Genomic DNA, 22,138 nt, shown 5'->3' with positions numbered 1-22,138 from the left:
ACTTAATGCTTATATATGTATTATATATATATATATATATATATATATATATATATATATACACACACACACACACATCCTAAATATATGTCTACCACCAACACCCCCATCCAAGCCATAATGATAACAAACTCTCCCCCATCAATAACCGGTCATACATTTATTCCAGGCAGCTGTGTGATTAAGGCGGGACGTAGCCCAGTGGTAAAGCGCTCGCTTGATGCGCGGTCCGTTTGGTATCGATCCCCGTCGGTGGACCCATTGGGCTATTTCTCGCTCCAGCCAGTGCATCACGACTGGTACATCAAAGGCCGTAGTATGTGCTATCTTGTCTATGGGATGGTGCATATAAAAGATCCCTTGCTGCTAATCGAAAAGAGTAGCCCATGAAGTGGCGACAGCGGGTTTCCTCTCAATATCTGTGTGGTCCATAACCATGTGTCCGACGCCATATAACCGTAAATAAAATGTGTTGAGTGCGTCGTTAAATAAAACATTTCCTTCCTGTGTGATTAAATCTCCATCATTCTCTCTTTACCGCCTGTATCAATGTGCTCTAGATATCATACGCGTACGAGACAGGGGAGCAGGGGGCAACTGCTTCCCACCCCACCCCCTACACCCAGAGATGGAGCAAATCCTCAAATTCGGGCAAAATGAGCTAGTCTGAAATCGTTTCACCATGTATTTCCATCAATCTAATGGCCATATTAATTGTAATTTATGTAAAAATGCGCAGCGATTCGTTTGACAGCAATGCTAATATAAATCAATGTTTTTATCAAGAATCAGGTATTTTCCTTTAAATTCCTGCTAAAATCAGCTGCCCCCACCCGCAACAAAAATGGGAGCCCATACGCCTATATGCTTTAGTGGTGTCATTGAAAAAAAAATAGACTGACTTTAACTATCTACTCTCCATTAAAGAAAGCAATTATTTTAAAGGAATGTGTCAAAACTCGCGACAACACGACGATATAATATTGTAAATGTATTTTAACAGATTCCTAAAACGAAAACATGGCAATATAATTGTTTTAAAGATATTTATTACAACACTGAATTTACCAGGGCCGTCTCTAGCCTAAAACAACCAGACCTGAGGTGACAGTTTAAACAAACACATAAATAAAAAGATTAAGAATGCTGTAAATAGGATACTCCTCGGTTCCTTTTTCATTTTGTGAGTTAATTTGTCCATAATCCCTTTCCTTCTGTCTTTACACCCTCTCCTTTTTACTTCTAAATGCACATATTGCGTGCGATGCCTTGTTTGTGTTTTAATTGTAGCAAATATGCTGTCTGATTATCGAATACTTTTATTGCTTCGTTTCTTTCTTTCTTTCTTTCCTTCCTTCTTTCTTTCTCTCTTTTAATATTCATTGCTGTTCATATTTAAACTAAAATTGCATATATATATATATATATTACTGTCATGACATGTATGTATCAGATGTTTCAGTCAAATTCACCGTTAAACACCATACTGTTGTAATAAATTTAAATTACCTGTATGATCCATATCTTTCAAGTACATGTATACCTTTAAGAAATACATCGATCCTACTAACTTGTTAGGAAGTTTGATGATTCAGAACACCTGGCTGATGAGTTTTTCAACGTCTTGTTGAATGCTGGATGAATATGTCGGCGATTTTGTACTTGCAAATCACTTCATCATGATATTTAGAAAGTCATATTTCAACCAAGAAACTAAGTTAAAACGTTTGTGTCGTTTTGTTTAACGACATCACTAGAGCACATTGATTTATTAATCATCGGCTATTGGATGTCAAACATGGTAATTCTGACAGTCTTATAGAGGAAAACCGATATATTTTTCCATTAGTAGCAAGGGGTCTTTTATATGCACCACCCGCATACCCCGCGCCAGAAGTTTAGCCATCTGGAAATACTGTGGATGTTGCAGGACCAAATACCTTAAAAGTTTGACACAAGCCTAACACGGATTACACGTAACACCAATATGTTTTTTGTGTGTAACAACAAGCAACAGGTAGAATAATCTACATCGAACTGTCTCAAACGATTCAATTGGAAATAAACGAAACAAGATTTCACTGGCCATGTAATCCCCCCCCCCCCCCCCCCCCCCCCGATCACACCTGTTTTCTCCACCACCTTTTATATTTGCTTGTCACCCTATAGCCTATAACACAACTCGGACAGTTTAAAAGCCTGGCTACGTCAATGCTAGAGGCATATATATGTTTACAGTTTGACTATTAATCATACTCCACAAATCTAATTTAACAGGTCAACAACACCTTGAGCTATAACAGCCATTTGCCATTCGGGGGGTCGAATCCCCCAGGCTCAAACTAATTTTTATAATCTTTTCACTACATTTTCCAGGGGAACATGTCTCGAACCCTCTATAAACTTCGATCGTTTCATTTTTGATCCCGCTCCCACTCCCCTTTCTAAAATTCCTACACACGGATGTTATCTACGAACTTATTTCCTTCTGACTAAAAACAATAGTTTATACTGTGGGAGCTACCCATGCTGTCTATGAGTCGTGCTACGGGGCGACAATAAATGTAAAAGATGGTGAGAACAAATGTGATCAGAGGGGTGTTACAGTCGTCATGCGCTCCCCGCCCGTTCCTGGCTACGCCATTTACTAGTGTGCAAGTAGGAAGGTGCCAAAACGTGGGGGAAGGGGGACACACACACACACACACACACACACACACACACACACACACACATATATATATATAAACGTATAAATATATATAATAAAAAAAAAACATCGCTGCTGCTAAACGGGGGGGGGGGGGGGGGGGGGAGATCCCTACGTCAGTGTAACAGCTTAACAAACCTGCACAAACATTTTAACCGCCGTTTGCCAACCAAGCCCAGCAAACCTGCCCATACCCTTTTGTCAGACCTAAAGTTGCTTAGCTTACGTAAGTCCCACCACCTCGACATTCTATGAAACAAAATAACTTATGGCAATAAAATGTGATTTAATATAAACAATAATACTGCGGATAGTCGGAGCTCAGCAAATCGCAACACATCTCTATAATTAATCATGATGTTGGGTATTCCCCAACCTGTTCGGAAAACCCCCAATCTAGCCTGTGCTTTTCTTTTGATAGTTTTGAAGCGTAATGACCGGCCTCGGTGACGCAGTGGTTAAGTCATCGGACTACAAGGTTGGTAGGTACAGGGTTCGCAGCCCGGTACCGGCTCCAACCCAAAGCAAGTTCTTAAGGGCTCAGTGGGTAGGTGTACGGCCTCTACACCCTCTTCTCTCTCACAAACCACTAAACAACTAACCCACTGTCCTGGACAGACAGCCCAGATAGCGGAGGTGTGTGCCCAGGACAGCGTGCTTGAACCTTAATTGAATATAAGTACAAAAATAAGTTGAAATGGAATGAAATGAAGCGTAATGTCACCTAGAGACTGTTCAACTATTTCGTTATGCTCTAGGGTAGGGGAGTCATTCAACGAGATATATACATGCACCTAGTGTTGTTGTTACATTACAGATGATAATACATGTAATACTAATAATAATTCGACTTGACGGGGATACATTGTTACCAATATTCTGAAAGTAAATATGTACCGCTTCCCTCAAACTGAGAAAATAATGGGTTTGCTCCCATCATCCACCCTTTTCCCCATTACCATAGTTTGACACCCAATAGCCGATGTATTTTTCGTGCTGGGGTGTCGTTAAACATTCATTCATTCCCATCATCCACCCTGCTTTCGAAAACTCTGTCAAAGCAATGTTACGACCTAACAGGCCCGTACTCCCATGAACGATATCTAGATGGGGCACAAATCTCTAGTGGGGTACCTTATTTATAATTATAATTATATATATATATATATATATGCACACACTTAGACACACAGACACAAAAAAAAAAACGTACATTGTCGTCCCAAGTGTGTATGGAGGGGGGGGGGGGGGGGGGGGGGGGGGCGGCAGGTCCCCGGTTCCTACCTGCCTGCCTAATCGTTATAAACTGGGATTACTTTTGCATTCTCGAGAGGAGTATTTCGTTTCCATAAACTAAGAGCTGCACTGACGAAAATACCAGAAGTAAAGACAGGGTCATATCTAGCAGGGGGAGGGGTGTTAGTCCGATATATTATTATGTCATTGTGCTGTTAAACGAGTGGGGGAGGGGCAACAGTGGTAGCTGCTCCACCCCACCCCCGAAACATATAACGTTTTAATTTTAAAAGAAGTGCCCCTCTTGTCTACTTGCAGAAGATCCTTTATTGTTACTGTGCTCCGATTCTTTTTGTATTTGTTTTAGGTTATAGTTCGATCATTCATTTTAATCTTCATGGATATATATCATGTTGCTGTTATTGCGCGCTTGTCAAGTAAACCGTCCAGCTGCCTGATCGACACTAGAAGGGTTTACGGCTTATTGGTACACACGAGTTCTCGGCGTGTAGTCGCAGTGTCAATAACATTTAAATATATAGTTTTAATCAAACAACGTAGAGGTTGCTTTTTGTTTGTTTTTCTACAAATTATATGCTAATTTTTTTTTTAGCATTTATTTTTGCTGTAAAACCTTACGAAAATATAAAAATAATGAAATTAAAGAAAAACATCTTTCAGTTGCCCTATATATATTTTAAAGTACATTTGACACATATTGCATCTATTCAGTTAAACAAAAGGTGTCATTGCGGTTTTCTGTTTTAAATAGATTACCGGCATTCGGCTATTTGTGACCTATAAACAGAAATATCACATCAAAAAAAAGACCCCACATTGTTTTAACACAATTTAAAAAAATATATATATATCTTACCTGTCACCGCTTTGGCGTTCACTAAAAATGAAGATAACCGACAGCAGCTAACTAATTTAAGTTGGAACAGCTTCGAGAATTTTCTATGTCAGCGCATTTGTTATTAGTGGGCTAAAAAAGGTCGCAATGTGGAAATTTTCCGTCAGCTCTCTACTCCTGGAATATCGGTACATATCCTCTGTGTAATGCGGTTCGCGATCAATTTTGTCAGCACCGGTCTAGTCGACAGTTTCTGTAATTTTCCGTAACAATACAATCGTATACGAACGCCCCCGAATATACTCGAAATAACTTCCTTATAAATTAAAACGGTTTGACCGATAGTTTAACAAAAATAATACAATATACACCTAACAATTCATTATACACACAAAGTATTATATTTTTCATAAATGATCACTCCAGGTTATCATAATTTATGACTAAAAGTGCCATGCACATCTATTCTCGGAACCGAACATACGGGTACGTCGACCCTGGCCGCCATTGTTTATCACGTGACGCGGTGAAGCTTCTCCTTAGTTACGTATGGTTTGATAGTGAAATGAGGCAACTTTGGTCGATCATTTACAACAGTTAACGGTCACGATGCCTAAAACATGTTGTGCATTTGGCTGCATAAACCATAACATGATGTTAAAAAAAATATCGTTTTACAAATTTCCAAAAGAAGAGACTAGGCGCCGCTTATGGGTAAAATTTCCAAAAGAAGAGACTTGGCGCCGCTTGTGGGTAGGGTCATTAAAACGAAAATATAGGTCGTCCCCCCCCCCCCCCCCTCTCTCTCCGTGTGTTTAGTATTTACTTTGGTGCAGAGGGTAAATAATGTGTGTGTGCCTTTGTTTCAGTATATATATATATAATGTGTGTGTGTGTATATATATCTATATATATATATATGTATATATATACACACACATACATATACACTGTACATAAATCTAAAAATACATAAAAATCTATTCTATTGTGGATGAATATAATTTGGTGGTTGTGGTACATTTGTAAATTTTGCTTGTTCAAGTTAGAAGACTTACCTTTTTACATATATATATATATATATATATATATATATATATATATATATATATATATATATAGTTCCATGGTATTCTACAGTTCAGTGTATGTGTGTGTTTGTGTGTGTAATCTGCTTTAGCAATTACCTGCAATAAAATGAATGGTCAACTGCCATATCTGATATTTGTTTTCCATTTTGAAAACGCTGTTTGACATGGAGAATATAGCATTTAACCATCTCATTCATATATTTTCCTTGAATATGCTACATAAGCGCATCTACATGAGGTAATTTAACCTGGGTTAAAAGCAACTTAGGTTAAATATGTGTAGTCTAGTAGAAGGCATACCGATATAGATCAGTTTATTAACAAACATATTTGCCTCCTTTCTCCAGCTGTATACTATTAAAAATTAGTTTTGTAGATATTACTTAAATTGAACTGCAATAACAATTCCAATACAGCACAAGACTGAACAAGAAAATATCTGCAATATCCATTGTGACTAGATATAAAACAACACCAATATTATATATATATATATAGTAACCATTATTTACTCTGGTAAGTTTTTGTGTTTTATTACTAAATATACCAGGTTAAACCCTATTATTAAAACATTTGCATGTTTGTTAGATGAGGTAACACTTGTGTTTTATTAGGTTGTAGACCTCGACATGAAAATAACTGAGGGAACTGATTATTTGCTCCCTAATGTAGTTTATGAGGGGCAATTTAAAATATTACCATATTGATACTACATGTATATAAATTCACATGCCAAAGGAAACTATATATTATTCTCCTTGAACTAATCTCAGGTGTGATGGGTAAGTAGAGAGAGATATTGCTCCCCCTAGACGTCAAGGTCTGAGGATGGCTATGTTTTATTATTGCTATTTTTTTTTTGCTTGCATTCAACCTGTAAGGAAGGGCAACATCATGTGGTAATTTTGCAATCTGTGAAAACGAAAGCATTTCATTATTTCAAGAAACTGCATTTTGTTTTAAGAATAAAAGAATGTATTCAGTGGAACATTATAACTGTTGCCAATACATCTATATAATAAGAATGACAATAATACTATTGTAATTTTGAAGTTGTAAAGTAACAGCTTTGCCATTGTTTAATTATTACATATTATTTGGAAATAAAATAATTATTAAATCATAAAAATAATTAACTTAATCATGCATACAAATTTTATTATAAATACAAATTATATATTTTGTAGCCCACATCATAATTATTATATTAATAATTATCTTATCATTTCAAAATTGTTAAAATTTATAATTAACATTACCTGAAAATTGCATCAACAAAAATTATACTCTGCCCAACCTTCCCTGTCCCCATGACATTCAAAGTACACGGAAACACATCGGTACTAAATATAGATTATACTAATTCAGATTCCCGTTGTTCGTTTCTCTTATATGGCAACCCAAGCTGTTATTATACACATAAGACGTATTGCAACTATGTGTTAGCTACAGAAAATAAATGACAATATGCAAGGCATGTAAAAAGTTAATATAACTTTATTCTATGTAAACCAGTAGGCCTAATCACTAAGGCTTTGCTTCACCCCCAAAATCCGGATGATCGGTAACTAGGCCGTGTGACGTCACGCCGGTTCCGAGAATAGGCCTAGGTGTCGGAAGATGTCAGCAAAGGGGACGAACTTAATATTAATTCGCCCTTCAGTTAGGGGGCAACATTGTGTAATTTTTGGTTGCGATGACCCAGTGTCCCCATTCCCACCCCGCATTTTTGGTGTATGTAACATGGTGTTATTAACAGCATGATTTACACATGGCGCGAACGGACGACCAGTCAGGTTGTAAAACGACTGCAGGCCCACCGGAACGATATCTGAAGTTGATGAACAAATATCTAGTGCAGACGCGGATGCAGGATTTCCGAAGGGGGGTGTGTTTGTGTGTGTGTGTCCAAATGTGATGACTGATCTCTCTTTTTACACGAAATATAATATATAATATAATCACTTTCCCATTAAAGGTTATGGTCGGTTTTCAAAGGGGGGGGGGGGGGGTCCGGACCCGGCCCTAGACCCCCCCCCCCCTCTCAGGATCCACTACTGTAGTGGGCCAGAGTTTTATCTTTATCAATAGGCCTATACAGAAGGCAAAAATAAATAAATAAAATAAATAAAACAAAATTAAGCAACAACAAAAACAACAACAACGTACCTTGTTGTCAACAAATGGAGGGACCTGTACCCTACCCCACCCCACCCCGCCCTTCGTGGCGGACTTGTCAAACTGTTATACAGTAGCTCACAAGCCTCTGTTACCTCATTGCTGGGATCGATCCTCGTCGCTTGGCCCATTAGGCTATATTTCGTTCCAGTCAGTGCACCACGACTGGTATATCAAAGGCCGTAGCATGTGCTATCCTGTCTGTGGGATGGTGCATATAAAATATCCCGTGCTACTAATGGAAAAAGGTAGCGGGTCACAAAATAATTACATATCGACATTTAAATTTGAAAGACTATATTACTGTGCCTTAATTCGGCGATAGAGCGTTCGCTTGAGGTGCTTGCGTCGTAGTATCGAATCACCTCATTGGATCCATTCTCTGATTTGGTTTTACCCGTTCCAACAAGTACACCATAACTGGCATGTCAAAAGGTGTGGTATGTGCTGCCCCCTCTGTGGGAAGGTGTATATAAAGGATCCCTTGCTATAAAAATACAGTGTTTTTTTTTTAAGACTATGTCAGAATTACCAAATGTTTGACACCCAGTAGCCGATGATTAATAAATAAATTTGCTCTAGGGGTGTCGTTAAACAAAGCGAACTTTAACTTTGCAATCCCCCCTTACCCCGTTGCTTTATGCTACCTACAGCCAGTAAATTTCCACTATTTTAGCGAAACGACTGGTTTCACCGGCTGACAATAGCATATAGGCCACCAGCTGAGTTGACAATTGTCACTTAAAATAGCTTTCGTTCCACGTACCTGAGCACTAAATTTCTTTTAATCTAACCTATCATATTTTATAAAAGAACTTTCCCATCTGGAAACCTACAGCGTTTTATAAACCTTGACCTTGATTTTGATTTCGATTTTTTCTTCTTCTCCAGGGGTTGGATTTAGCTCAGTCGGTTGAGTGCTCGTCTGAGGTGCTTGCGTCGGAGGATCAAACCACCTCATTCAATTGACTGGTTTTTTTCTCTCATTCCAACCAGTGCATTACAACTGGTCAAAGTGGTATGTGCATATAAAAGACCCCTTGCTACTAATGGAAACATGTAGCGGGTTTTCTCTCCAAGACTGTCAGAGTTACCAAATGTTTGACATCCATTAGCCGACGATTGTTTAATCAATGTGCTCTAGTGGTGTCGTGAAACAAAACAAACTTCTTCTTCGTACTATAAATATGATCTATAGCTTTAACACTAAGTCTTGTCTGGTCGTGGCGAAGAAGTTTGTTTTGTTTAACGACACCACTAGAGCAATTTTTATTTTTTTATTGTCCCAGATCACAAACATAGCAGTGTAAGGGATGGGAGCCCCAAATCACTGCTGTACATATTCTAAATATACAACACATATATCCATACACAAAAAAATACGTACACACGTACCCGGATGTCCTCCGATACATACACATATGTACATATGTGACGGAACATGCTCTTATCTTTTCGCCTGTGGCGATGTTAATTGATTTAGAGGGCCGTGTGCAGCTTGGTTACGTAATACCTCTGCGCGACCGTACCCCCTAATACACACCCAGACCAGGTGTGGAGCCATGTGGCCAGTAGTTACGTAATAACTCCGGTAGTGCGGTTTTACGACCGTGGGTTCTAGCGAACTAGGCGACGACCAGTCTAGGCTTGTAAGGGAATATTCCGACTCTGGGAGTTGTGGAAAATCACATGATAGGTGAGGTACCGCGTTGTGCCCCCAGGCGATATTCGCCGTCTCTGAGATTTTTGAATAAATAGATATATTTCATATATTTCATTTAATCGTTATCATTAAATAAATTAGCCCATGGAGCCCATTGTTTTTAAACATTTCGTATTTGCAATTTTTATATAAAATAGATCTTTCTATTTCAAACTTTTGCTTCAACAGATTTTTAACAACTTTGATTTCTAAATATGTTTTTGGTATCTTAGTTCAATAAACATATTATTTTATGTTAATAATTAACCAGTTAAGGAAGTTAAATTTTTCGTTATTAATAATACCAAAGATAACACTATCTTTATTGAAATTAATTATAATACCAGTCTGAGTCAATATCCAGTTTTGAACTGCAACCCATAAGTTGTGAACTTTATTGCATTCGAAAAATAGATGTGGTATGGTTTCTGGATGGTTGTTACAAAAGCTACACATGTTTGACTCAACATAGTGAATAATATATAAGAAAGTGTTCGTAGCTAAGATTCGGTGAACTAGTCTATATTGAAACCATGTTAATGTTGAATCCTGACTGCTCTGAAAAGGAAGTAAATAATATTCTGCCCATTCACTTGATGAAAAGATAAAACCTTGATTGGTGTATTTAGCTTGCGGTTTGAGGATTAAGTTCTTTCTCTGTTTTTAGCAAGCTAAGTAGGGTGTCTCTCCAAAATCTATTTGCAATATTTTTAATTTTTCTTGTTAAATAATAGTCTCCGTATTTTAATATCTCTTTTGTTGTATACCAGTAACCGAATTAAATAGGTTTACCCATTGTGAATTACTTATAAATAATCTTCGTAGCCATGAGCATTTTAAGGCAGTCATAAAATTGTTTAAGTTTATCATTTTAAGACCTCCAGCTTCATAGTCTTGAGTTATTAAATTGTTTTAATTTTTCAGGTTTATTCTGCCATATAAATTTTAAAAAATAACGTATTTAAGTTTTTTAAGATCGTTTCTCCAGGATTAGGTAATGATATTAAAAGATGTGTTATTTTAGGTATTATTAAAGTTTTAAGAACAACTATTTTTCCTAAAACTGTTAGTTTTCTAATAGACCACAGTTTCATGGAGGTTTGCATTTCTTTTATTTTAGATTCATAATTAACTGCAGTAATGTTTTTCAAATCTACTGAAAAATTAATACCAAGTAAATTGAATTGTGTTGCGCCCCAGTCCAATTTCCATCTTGTATGGTGGTAAACATCTTTAGAAAACGTTTTGTTCCCAATCCATATAGCTTTTGATTTTGAATAATTTATTTTTAGGCCTCAAATCTGTTCATAATAGTCTAATTCCATTAGTGTACTGCGAAGGGACTCGGTAGATCCATCTAGAATAAAACATGTGTCGTAAGCATATTGCGATGTTAAATATTCTTCACCATCTATATTTATGCCTTTAATAGTTGGGTTATTTCTAATAATAATTGCAAGGATTTCAGCACATATAATAAAAATGTATGTCGATAGTGGGTTGCCTTGTCTGCATCCTCGTTGTAAAATGATAGGTTGAGATAGAAATCCATTTTGTATTACTCTTGACATAGAATTATTATAAAATGTTTTGATCCAATCTTTTATTGATGGATTAAAATTGAAAATATCAAGTGCTTTGTCAATAAATGACCATGATAATGTATCAAATGCTTTTTTCGAAGTCTATAAGAAGTAGAAATCCAGGAATATTATTCAGTTCGGTACTTTGCATAATATCATTAACGAAGTCCGGATTATATCAGATAAATTACAAGCTATTTGTAATAAAACTAACTGAACTGTAGAACATTAGGTAAAAAAACCAGTAAACCAGGTTAGATTGAAATGGCCGTTTTATTAAAAACGACATAAAATTATAACATCACATCACATTATGTAATAGTAAACACCTGACAAAAGTAGGTGTTCAGGAAAGTGAAATGACATAGTAACATTACATAACAAATGAGAAAAGCACTGTTGTAGGTGGGGGAAATCCGCCCATCTGTTAACTCTACATAAAAGTATATGAAGAAATGTCAATTGTTCTTGAACGTATCAATATGGAAACATTTATGTATATAACAAAAATGTGTTACATTAAATATCTGATGTACAAGATATCCCGTGTGTTAATTATAAACAAATCAAAAACATATGTCAATATATAACATAAATTAGAAGCCATTGTTATTTATCTTTCTTAACAAGATATCATTTTCATAATGGTGGCAAGACACGGGGAAGGTGGTGGGACTTTAGACTTATCAGTTAGTGCTGCATCAATGAGTCGAAGGACTGTCTCGTTTAAATGCGCAATAACTGCTGTGGAACTGTGGTTGGAATTCTGTTCATCTGTGGGGCTGCTTGGTGAAAGTATGCCACCTGTAAACGAGACAGGTAATCAGCCAGTACATTTAGTTTTCCTGGTATAAATTAAAAATAACAATTGCGTCTTACCTGTACGAAATTATTTGAAACTGACGCTGTTGTTAAGTGACGTCACGACGCGAGGCTATTTAATTAGCCAACGTGATCTTCCTTACGCAGTCCTTTTGCGCCCTGCTAAATGGCATACAAAGACATATGTTTATGATTATAACCGACCTCTTAAATACAATTAAAAACAGTTGTATTTAAGTGTTGATTTACGAAGTCCGGATTATATCAGATAAATTACAAGCTATTTGTAATAAAACTAACTGAACTGTAGAATATTAGGTAAAAACAACCAGTAAACCAGGTTAGATTGAAATGGCCGTTTTATTAAAAACGACATAAAATTATAACATCACATCACATTATGTAATAGTAAACGTAAACACCTGACAAAAGTAGGTGTTCAGGAAAGTGAAATGACATAGTAACATTACATAATAAATGCGAAAAGCACTGTTGTAGGTGGGGGAAATCCGCCACCTTGCTAGATAAGCTACTGCCAGCCGGCAATATCTGAAACTAGCAACCCCCACCCACAGCAGTTTGACTGACTTAAAAGGCCATATCAGCCTAACCTGAATCGAAACACCCATCAGAATAAAAATACGATACAATGATCCACGACAGCACTGGGTTTATTAAAGCTATTAATAATAGTAAGTACATACAATCTAGGTTTGATTCACAAGAACCTTTAAATACACACGTTCCCTTTTACAATAATCTACGAGAATGCCATGCATCCGACGCAGTTTTTTGTATTGAGGTGTGAGAATGCATGTTTTATCAACACATTTTTATTTTTATGTAAGAAGCTACAAGAATGCCATGCATTCGACGCAGTACGTTAGTTTTAGCTATTAAAGTAAGAAAATCCCATGCATTCAACTCAGTAAAAGTAGGATTTCCATACAGTAAGCCACAAGAATGCCATGCATCCGATGCCACTGCCTGTATGATAGTAGTGTAAACTGTAATTCATCATAATTCGAAAGATGGGATTCTAATGTATCGCTTAAACGCGTTAGAATTCCACCTGCCCATAGCTTGTATCTCTGCCTCTGATACCCATTGACTAGCAGCGGTGCTAGCAGCACCTATTCTAAAACTGTGACTTTTGTAATGTTCGGACCTATATCCTGCTGCAAGCAATGCATTTTTCAATATATTGCAAAAATATCTGTAAGAAACCGTAGATCCTCCCGGGAATACAAAAATACAACCCGGAGAAGAACCTCGAAGATGTAGATACCTGTATAAAGTATGTACTGGGCAAAATTCCTCTATTGCTTGAGCATTAAGAGATAGGGTAATTGGGGCAGTGTGATAATGACCCTTGAAAGAATGAAAACTTATCTCCACTCTGGAAGGATTTTGCAAACCCTTTTTGAAGAATTGCACATTCTTTGTCTGTAGAATATTCCTACTGTTTCCACTGTAGGTGATTTCCCCAATGCGCAAAAATGCATGAAAAGCAAGTAAAAACATTGACCGGAACATAAGTTTGTTGTATCTTTTTGGACAAACTTCATCCAGAGCATTTATAATTTGATACAATATATGTTTTGTCAGTGGGCGCCTGAAATCTTGTCTTTTATTTATTTTCTTTAATCCTGCTAGCATTTTCCGAATAATGAAAAACTGTGTGGGATCTTTAAAGGCCCCCAACTTATGTATATATCCTATAGCTGACATATAAGTTGTGATGGTTGAACTAGCAAAGCCAATGTCCACTATGTGGGCAATGAATAATGCCACTGTATGTACACTAGTTGGCATGGAGCACTGCATATGCAACCTTGTGTGTATGAATTGTTGTAGCAAACTGAATGCTCTACGATATAACTCTTTAGACTTATCAGTTAGTGCTGCATCAATGAGTCGAAGGACTGTCTCGTTTAAATGCGCAATAACTGCTGTGGAACTGTGGTTGGAATTCTGTTCATCTGTGGAGCTGCTTGGTGAAAGTATGCCACCTGTAAACGAGACAGGTAATCAGCCAGTACATTTAGTTTTCCTGGTATAAATTAAAAATAACAATTGCGTCTTACCTGTACGAAATTATTTGAAACTGACGCTGTTGTTAAGTGACGTCACGACGCGAGGCTATTTAATTAGCCAACGTGATCTTCCTTAGCAGTCCTTTTGCGCCCTGCTAAATGGCATACAAAGACATATGTTTATGATTATAACCGACCTCTTAAATACAATTAAAAACAGTTGTATTTAATTGTTGATATATTAGTCTTATATTTTCTCCAATATATCTTCCTTTTACAAAACCAGTTTGGTCATTATCTATTATTTTGTCCAAAGTTTGCTTTATTCTGTTAGCGATGCACCGTGAAGCCATTTTATAAATGCAATTTAGTAGAGTTATATGTCTCCATTTTTTAAGAAATTTCTTTGGTTTATTTACTTTCGGAATACATGTAATTATACCTAATGTTTGTACATTTGACATTTCTTTAATAGAATAGCTATAGTTGATGACCCTGGTTATAAAATGTCCTAAATCAATCCAAAGCATTTTGAAAAATTCAGCTGAGAAACCATCTGAGCCTGGACTTTTATCATTTTTCATGGTTTTAAGATATGACAGTATTTCTGAATAAGTTAATTCGCCTTCTAATCTATTAGCTTCTTCATTAGTTTATTAAATTTTAAATTATAATTTTTTTCAGTTATATCATTATTACTTTGCCCAAGTGGCGCAGAATAAAGTTTTTCATAGAAATTTCTTGTTTCTTTCAAAATTTCTTCCTGTTTTCTAATTTCATTTCCATTATCTAATTGAATTCTTGAAATTAGTTTGCTAGAATAATTCCTAGATTCCATATTACAAAAATATTTAGTTGGCTTTTCTCCTTCCTTTATCCATTTTGCCCATGCTCGAATGTAGTGGCCTTTGAGTTTCTCTTTTCTTAATTCTATTAGTACTTCTTTTTTATCTTCAATTTGTTTTGTATCTTCAATGTTTTCATTTTGTTCTAGCATTTTAATTTCCTCATATAGTTTAACTTCTAATTCGTTTCTTGTTTTATTTTTAAAAGCCGAATACAAAATTGTCTTTCCTCTAATTTGCATAAGTAATGTTTCAAGAAATAGTTGGTCATTTATTATAAATTGAATTTCGTTATCCGCAATTGATTTTAAGTTTTTAACATTAGAAATTGGCACTGCATACTGACATTTTATTTCTCAAATGGTTTCTTTAATTATTTTGATGTATTCCTTAGAAGTTAATAACGAATTGTTAAATTTCCATAGTCCCCTACCTTTTTTAATTTGATTAAATTTAATATGTAAAACTACACCAGAATGATCGGAACGATAGCTATTTTCAATTGTTTCCTTTTCAGCAAATAGCATTAAATTATTAGTTATAAGAAAACAATCTAATCGAGCTTGTTTAGGTGGAGTTTTTTTTCTCCAAGTATATCTTTTAAGATTTGGATATAGTTCTCTAAATGGATCTTTTAAATCTAAAATTTCCATAGTTTCTATGATTTGTTTTTGTGACTTTGGATGACTGACATGTAAATAGTTTTGAGTGTCTAGATTTTTTAAATTTAAAACCAAGTTATAGTCCCCACAAATTATAGATTTATCATTATCCAGATCTACAATATTGTCAAAAATATTTTCATAAAATGTTTTATTGTCTATATTTGGTCCATATATGTTTACAGCACTAGAGCAACTTGATTTACCAAATGTTTGAAATCCAATAGCCGATGATGAATAAATCAAGTTGATTTATTCATCATCGGCTATTGGATTTCAAACATTTGGTAATTTTGACGAGAGAAAACCCGCCACATTTTGTTTTCATTAATAGCAAGGGATCTTTTATATGCACTATCCCACAGGCAGGAAAGCATTACCTAGATTTTATTGTTTAGATTATCCATTTCCGTACATCCGAAATGATTCTGGTCACCCTGGTATTTTTAATACCACAAAATGCATTTTAGATATTTTTAAAAACGCACGTACGTCTGAGAAGTAACGGTTACAGAGACGAGTTGTAGTCTATTTGTAAGGGTATTTCCCCGTTTCAACGACACACACTCTTGTTTCACTCTTTTGTAACTTTATCTAAATGTGGTACAGGTTTGTAGATTAATTAAACTTAAGCACCAAACGCATGTACCTATTTATTTATGTAAGTATATTTCCTCATATAAGTAAATAATCTTATATGAGTATATATGTCATGCGAACGAATTTACTGAGGTCGTGCAAAAGTTTATTTACTCATATGCAAATTTGCTCCATATGCAAAATCGTCATGCAAACCCTTAGCAAAACTACACACGTGAGTATATTACAATCCACTTGAAATTCCGACAGGGGTGGGACGTAGCCCAGTGGTAAAGCGCTCGCTTGATGTGCGGTCGATTTAGGATCGATCCCCGTCGGTGGGCCCATTGGGCTATTTCTCGTTGCAGGCAGTGCACCACGACTGGTATATAAAAGGCCGTGGTATGTGCTATCCTGCCTGTGGGATGGTGCATATAAGAGAAATAGCCAATATGTGTGTATGTGTGTCTGCGTGCATGCGTGTGTGTGTGCGTGTGTGTGTGTGTTTAGATCCTAGGTTCGGTGCAATTTCTCGAGCCAATCATTCAAAGTGAAGAGTGTGTCACAAATGAGACCAAATGATACTTTCTTCTGACAATATGGAATGGAAAGAAGGCATCCTTCTCACCCTTGGAAAAACCCTCGGTGTTTCAAAACTAGCATCACAGACACACCTATACCAGCCAATGTTAATGTTTTTGAACTTGTATTTTGTATGATCGCACACATATATAAATTGTTGGAACGAATAAGCGTGAAAGGCACGATGCACCAACAAGCATGTGTTTAGGACATTTTGCAGGGAGTCTAGTATGTGGCGTGCCAAATTCGAAAATTTTGAAAGTAAGATTCTTCATGATAAATGCCGGTAAATACAACACTTTTAAAATACATTTTTTACGACGTATAATTTGTGTGTTTCGCTGACTATATACAAATGTACTAAACTGTTTGATCAAATGAAAAATCCAAAACTTGTAAACAACAACTATACATTCCAATCAATTCATTCGTTACAAGTACAGTCGTACCTATATATTATTTTCAAGTGACGTAGTTACTTTATATTTAAAATTTAGCTGAACTAGTTTGACTTCCTTAGTAACGCATTTACGTAAGTTAATGGGCAGATTTAGGAGATTAGGGGGTGTGAGGCATGCTCCTGCAGAAATGTTTGAAACTTAGATATCCTCAAATGAAATGTTTTGCATTCTAATGCTTCTCTCACACAGTGGCGAATATCCTTGCGAATGTATAAATTTGATATTCGCGACAAATTCGCCAAAAATGATACGATTGGCCAGGAGAATTACTGAAACAAGTGAGGCCTTACAAAGGGTTACGAATGCTTGCGAATTTCTTACGCATCCTTGCGAATTTCTTACGAAGCTTACGATTACTTAACAATCAATTTGCCGAATTTCTTGTGAATCCTTTGCGAATGTTAAGAATACTTACGAATGCCCTTGCGAATTTTGCGAATGCTTGCGAACGCCTTACGAATGAAACGACTACACAACACATGCGCGGCGAAACCCCTTGCCAATGTTTCGCTGTGTCACTTTTATTCGCCAGGCTATCTTGAATAGTCAAGATTGTTTTATTCGTCCTTCATCGTGCGCAGGGCCGGCAGAAGGGGCGGTGGCGGACGAGGCAGGGCCAGGGGCAAGTCTGACGACAAAGACTCTGCTTCCGATGGTGCGGCATCCAGTGATGACCAGACCAAGAAGGCTGCGGCATCCATTGACCCAAGAAAGCCAAGACGTCCAGTGAGAAGAAGGCCAAGGTCAAGTCCAAGAAGCCCAGGCCAGAGAAGGCAGACTCTGAGCGGGACAAGATGTCAGACAGTGAGTCAGGCCCCACTCACTGTCCCACTCCTCCTCCACGCTCTCCGACTCCACCTCCTCCTTCAAAGGTCAAGAAGTCCACAGCCAAGAAGCCCGACAGGCGCAGTGCCAAGCTGACTGAGGCCCAGCAAGACATCATGTTCGAATGGTTGGAACAGACTCCTGCCATCTACGACACCAACCATGATGACTACACGCGGCGCATCCAGCTGTTTGGGGAGCAGGCAGTGAGGATGGGTGATGGTCTTGATGGTACTACCCTTCAGCTGTGGTTCAAGTCCTGCCGAACCGTCATCAGTAAATGCAACACGAGGAAGTCTGGTACCAACTGGAGCCCCCTCATCCATGGTACCCCCAACGAGAAGAGGCTGTGGACCAAGATGTCCTGGCTAGTGCCCTTCATCAGACCCCCGCGGCGACACAACCTTAAGTCGGTGAGTATGAAAAATAATTTAATATCTAATGTTAAGCATTTATTTTTACAGTTTTTTTAAATATTAAATTGAAATTAAAAAAAAAAAAAAATTGTAAATTTGCTTGGGCTTCTTGGTTGCTTTCTTGGACTTGACCTTCTTTTATATGTATAATTTGTATTTGCAGTTCAAGCGGGGTCGGGATGAGTCTGGTGACAGCGATGAGTCTGATGGCAGCGATGAGTCTGACAAAGAGGATGCCATGTCGCGGCACTCTCAGCAGTCCCACCAGTCTCAGCACTCCCAGCACTTGCCCGGGACCTCTTCCACTGCCAACTCCAGCAAGTCCGTCAAGTTCAGCAAGTCCGTCAAGTCCGGCAAGGCCAAGGCCCAGGCCAAGGGCAACCGTTGCGAGCAGGCACCTAATCCCTCGGTCCAGCTGGTCGCCGACTCCAACAAGTTCCATGCGCGGATCCTGGACATCATCCAGAACATGCGGCCCACCATGGACCCCCAGCGCCAGGGGATGATGGACTACACTGCTGGTGTGGTCCGGAAGATGAACGAAGAGGAGTGGGACGACTTCGAGGAGCAGATGTTTTTCATAGTCCGGCAGTTTGCTGCTCGGTGAGTTTTCATGTTCATATCACTGTTGTATTTTCATAACTGTTGTATTTTTTGTCACTGTTGTATTTTATTTTTACCTTATTCTTTGTTTTCTGTCTTTTCAGTTTGCATCGGCGGGAGAAGGCTGATCGCACCTAGAGTTGGGCCTTGCTCTGCAGGTGTCCTGCTATGTCCCGCGACGCCCCGCCACGCAGTCGCAGCCAGGGGAATCTCGATTCCAGGGGTCTTCTGTCCCGGGCTCATCCGTCCAGGGGTCTTCCGTCCAGAGGTCTTCCGTCCAGGGATCATATGGCAGCGAGTGCTCCCAGGGTTGGCACCCTATGCCTGGTCCTGAGGGTTGGTCAGGGCAGACCTTTCCCAACGTGACGCCGTGGCAGTCCCAGGATGCCACCTGGATGCGGCAGTACCAGCAGCAGAGGCAGCAGCAGCAGCCATTTCATCCCCCTCAGCAGCCATTTCATACCCCTCAGCAGCAGCAGCAGCACCAGCAGCAGCAGCAGCAGCAGCAGTTTCAGGGCCCGTCGGATCTGAACATCTCCAGCACATCCTTGGGGTCGTTCTCCAACATCCCGTCTTTTCAGGCGAGCACACCGGACAACACTGGAGACAACTTCCGCCTGTCGCAGGTCTTACTCAACACACCTCATCCCGCTGTCAGCAACCCCCCAACACCGCGACAAGTAGATGACGAGAAAAGTGACAGTGAAATGTGAAATTATTATGATTTTATAGTGACAATTTTACAGTCACAATCTGGATTCCAGACTGTTATTTGTTCTTAATTGAACTTTTACTTGTTTGTTTTATTATAGAATTGTTAAAATACATAGTCCCTAAAAGCATTACAAATTAAAAACATTACAACATTAAACATTAAGTCCCAACATATAATAAGCCACAAATTATATATATATTTTTTAAATACATTAAATTCCTAAAATATATTTCAGTCCTAAAATGTCTCAGTCCCATAATACAGTAGGTGCCCAAAACAAATATATTCTAATTCACTGAAAAGAACTCGAAGTGTTTAGTTTGTTGAAGACTTCTTACACCATGCTGTCCTGCCATGGGACTGATCCTGCTGGGCTGTTGAAGTACAGCTTCAGATATTCCCTTTTTTGCTTGGCCTTGGTGGACTCTCTTGTTGGGCCTCTTGCTTGTTCCATGTCATGCATGTTAGCATTACGCCGCCAATTGCCAGGGATGAGGTTGCCGTTGGCATCCTCCTGGTCTACCAGTGCTTGATGGTGGCCAGGATACCTGGTACGCATTATGTTGTGCAGTACCATGCATGTCTTGACGATGAGCTGCACTGTCTCAGTACTCTGCTGCATGGTGGTGAGAAGGACTTGCCAGCGAAGAGCCATGATGCCAAATGCGTTCTCCACAACAAGTCGCCCACGGGATATGCGGCAATTGGCTATCTTCTCCTCGTAGGTCATATTCCTGCGTGAGTACGGCTTCATCATATATGACTTCAGGGCGAATGCGTCATCACTCAGCATGAAATATGGATGTGGTCTGTCGTCATTTGGAAGATGCTCATCGTCAGGCAGGTTGATCTCTCCACTCTGAAGGACTTCTGCCAGTTCCGAAGCGTTGTAGATCTGAGCATCAGACTGAGAACCAACGCCACCAACATCAGCCCACAAGAAGCGGTAATTGGCATCCACCAATGCCAACACAACGATGAAAAAGAAACCCTTGTAGTTGAAGTACTCTGATCCGGAATGAGGGGGTTTCTTGAGGGCAACGTGCTTGCCGTCAAGGGCACCGCAAGCGTGGGGCACATTCCAGCATCTCTGGAACTCTTCAGCGATGGCTTTCCACTCATCTTTGATCATAGGTGCCGGAACAGCTTCATCAAGGAACTCATCAATGATGGCTTGGCACACCTCTGGCAAAAACAGGCTGATGCTGTTGTCTCCGACACGGAAGCTGTACCCCAGGTCAACATATGAGTTCCCAGTTGCCAAATGGCGCAGCGTCACAGCTAACTTCAGGCCAGGTTCTATGGCATCACGGTACGAGGTGTTCTGCTTGGTGATGCGCAACCTGAGGCGGTCCAACAGCTCATCAAACAAGGCCGGCTCCAATCTGGTGAAGTTCTTGAACCTGTCCGGGTCTCTCTGCCGAAGACTCTCCATCAAGTTGTAGTAGTGCGAGTGCCGCAACCTCTCTCCGTGTGGCAGCCAGTCCCTCACCCAACATGACCTTTGCCTTGTTTGTCTGCGTCTTCTACGTTGGGTCTGATGCTGCTGCCTTCTTTCTTGTTCTTCTTGCTGCAGAGCAACAACAGCAACTTGTGTGACAACAGCATGGTGAGAAACCAGCAATGCCAGTGTTGCCACTTGCCTCGCAGCCTCGGCCATGGCTGAAGTACAAATGTATATAGGACAAGGGAAGATGGGGTCTTTTATACCAGTTTGGCTACCCTAGTGGCCTCAACTGCGGCGAATGTGCAATATTCGCATTCAAATCGCCAGGAATTATCAAAGCATTTGCAAGACAATCTTAACGTTTGCATGTCATTCTCAAGCATTTGCAAGTACTCGCAAGTGTTGGCAAGCCGTTCGCAAGCATTCCCAATGCGTTCTCAAGAAAATGGCCCAAAAATCGTAACCGATTTGCTTTATTCGTAATGGATTCGCAACGTTTTGTTTGCATGCGTATGGATGAATGCTAGCAGATCCTTACAAATGTCTTACGATCACTACAAATGCCTTGCCATCAATAAGAATGTCTTGCGATTGCTTACGAAAATGTGGCGATAACAATAAGAATATGCTTTCCTAGCGAATTTTAGGAGCATGTTCCTAATATTCGCAACACCCCATGAACGACCGCGAATGCTTACGAACACCTACGAATGTCTGGCGATCACTTTGTGATCATTGCGAATTGGTGGCGAATTGCATTCGTAAGCCCATTCGCCATATATTCGCCAC

At 38.8% G+C, this 22,138-nt stretch overlaps 2 protein-coding genes across 2 annotated transcripts in view; both read right to left on the bottom strand.

Annotated features, from left to right (window-relative positions):
- The window catches only part of LOC121381956 (inositol-3-phosphate synthase 1-A-like), a 39,471-nt gene extending 34,424 nt beyond the window's left edge, over window positions 1–5,047 (bottom strand). The window contains exon 1 of the mRNA XM_041511390.1: window positions 4,824–5,047. The gene's annotated coding sequence lies outside the window, so the exon portion shown is untranslated. The remainder of the gene's footprint in view (window positions 1–4,823) is intronic.
- A 15,189-nt stretch (window positions 5,048–20,236) lies between these two features.
- LOC121381526 lies at window positions 20,237–21,562 on the bottom strand. Its single transcript, XM_041510853.1, has one exon. It carries the CDS (start codon window positions 21,560–21,562, stop codon window positions 20,237–20,239), a length of 1,326 nt encoding a protein of 441 aa, XP_041366787.1.
- Between the last annotated feature and the right edge of the window lie 576 nt (window positions 21,563–22,138).

Source organism: Gigantopelta aegis, chromosome 9, assembly GCF_016097555.1.
Source record: "Gigantopelta aegis isolate Gae_Host chromosome 9, Gae_host_genome, whole genome shotgun sequence".
Classification (NCBI taxonomy): Eukaryota; Metazoa; Mollusca; class Gastropoda; order Neomphalida; family Peltospiridae; genus Gigantopelta; species Gigantopelta aegis.
The sequence above is the reverse complement of the archived record's forward strand: the minus strand, read 5'-3'. Positions and strand labels throughout refer to the sequence as shown.

Bases quoted from the DNA above. Each gene is read 5' to 3' on its own strand.
- LOC121381526 (XM_041510853.1), bottom strand. From the start codon at position 21,562: ATGGCCGAGGCTGCGAGGCAAGTGGCAACACTGGCATTGCTGGTTTCT.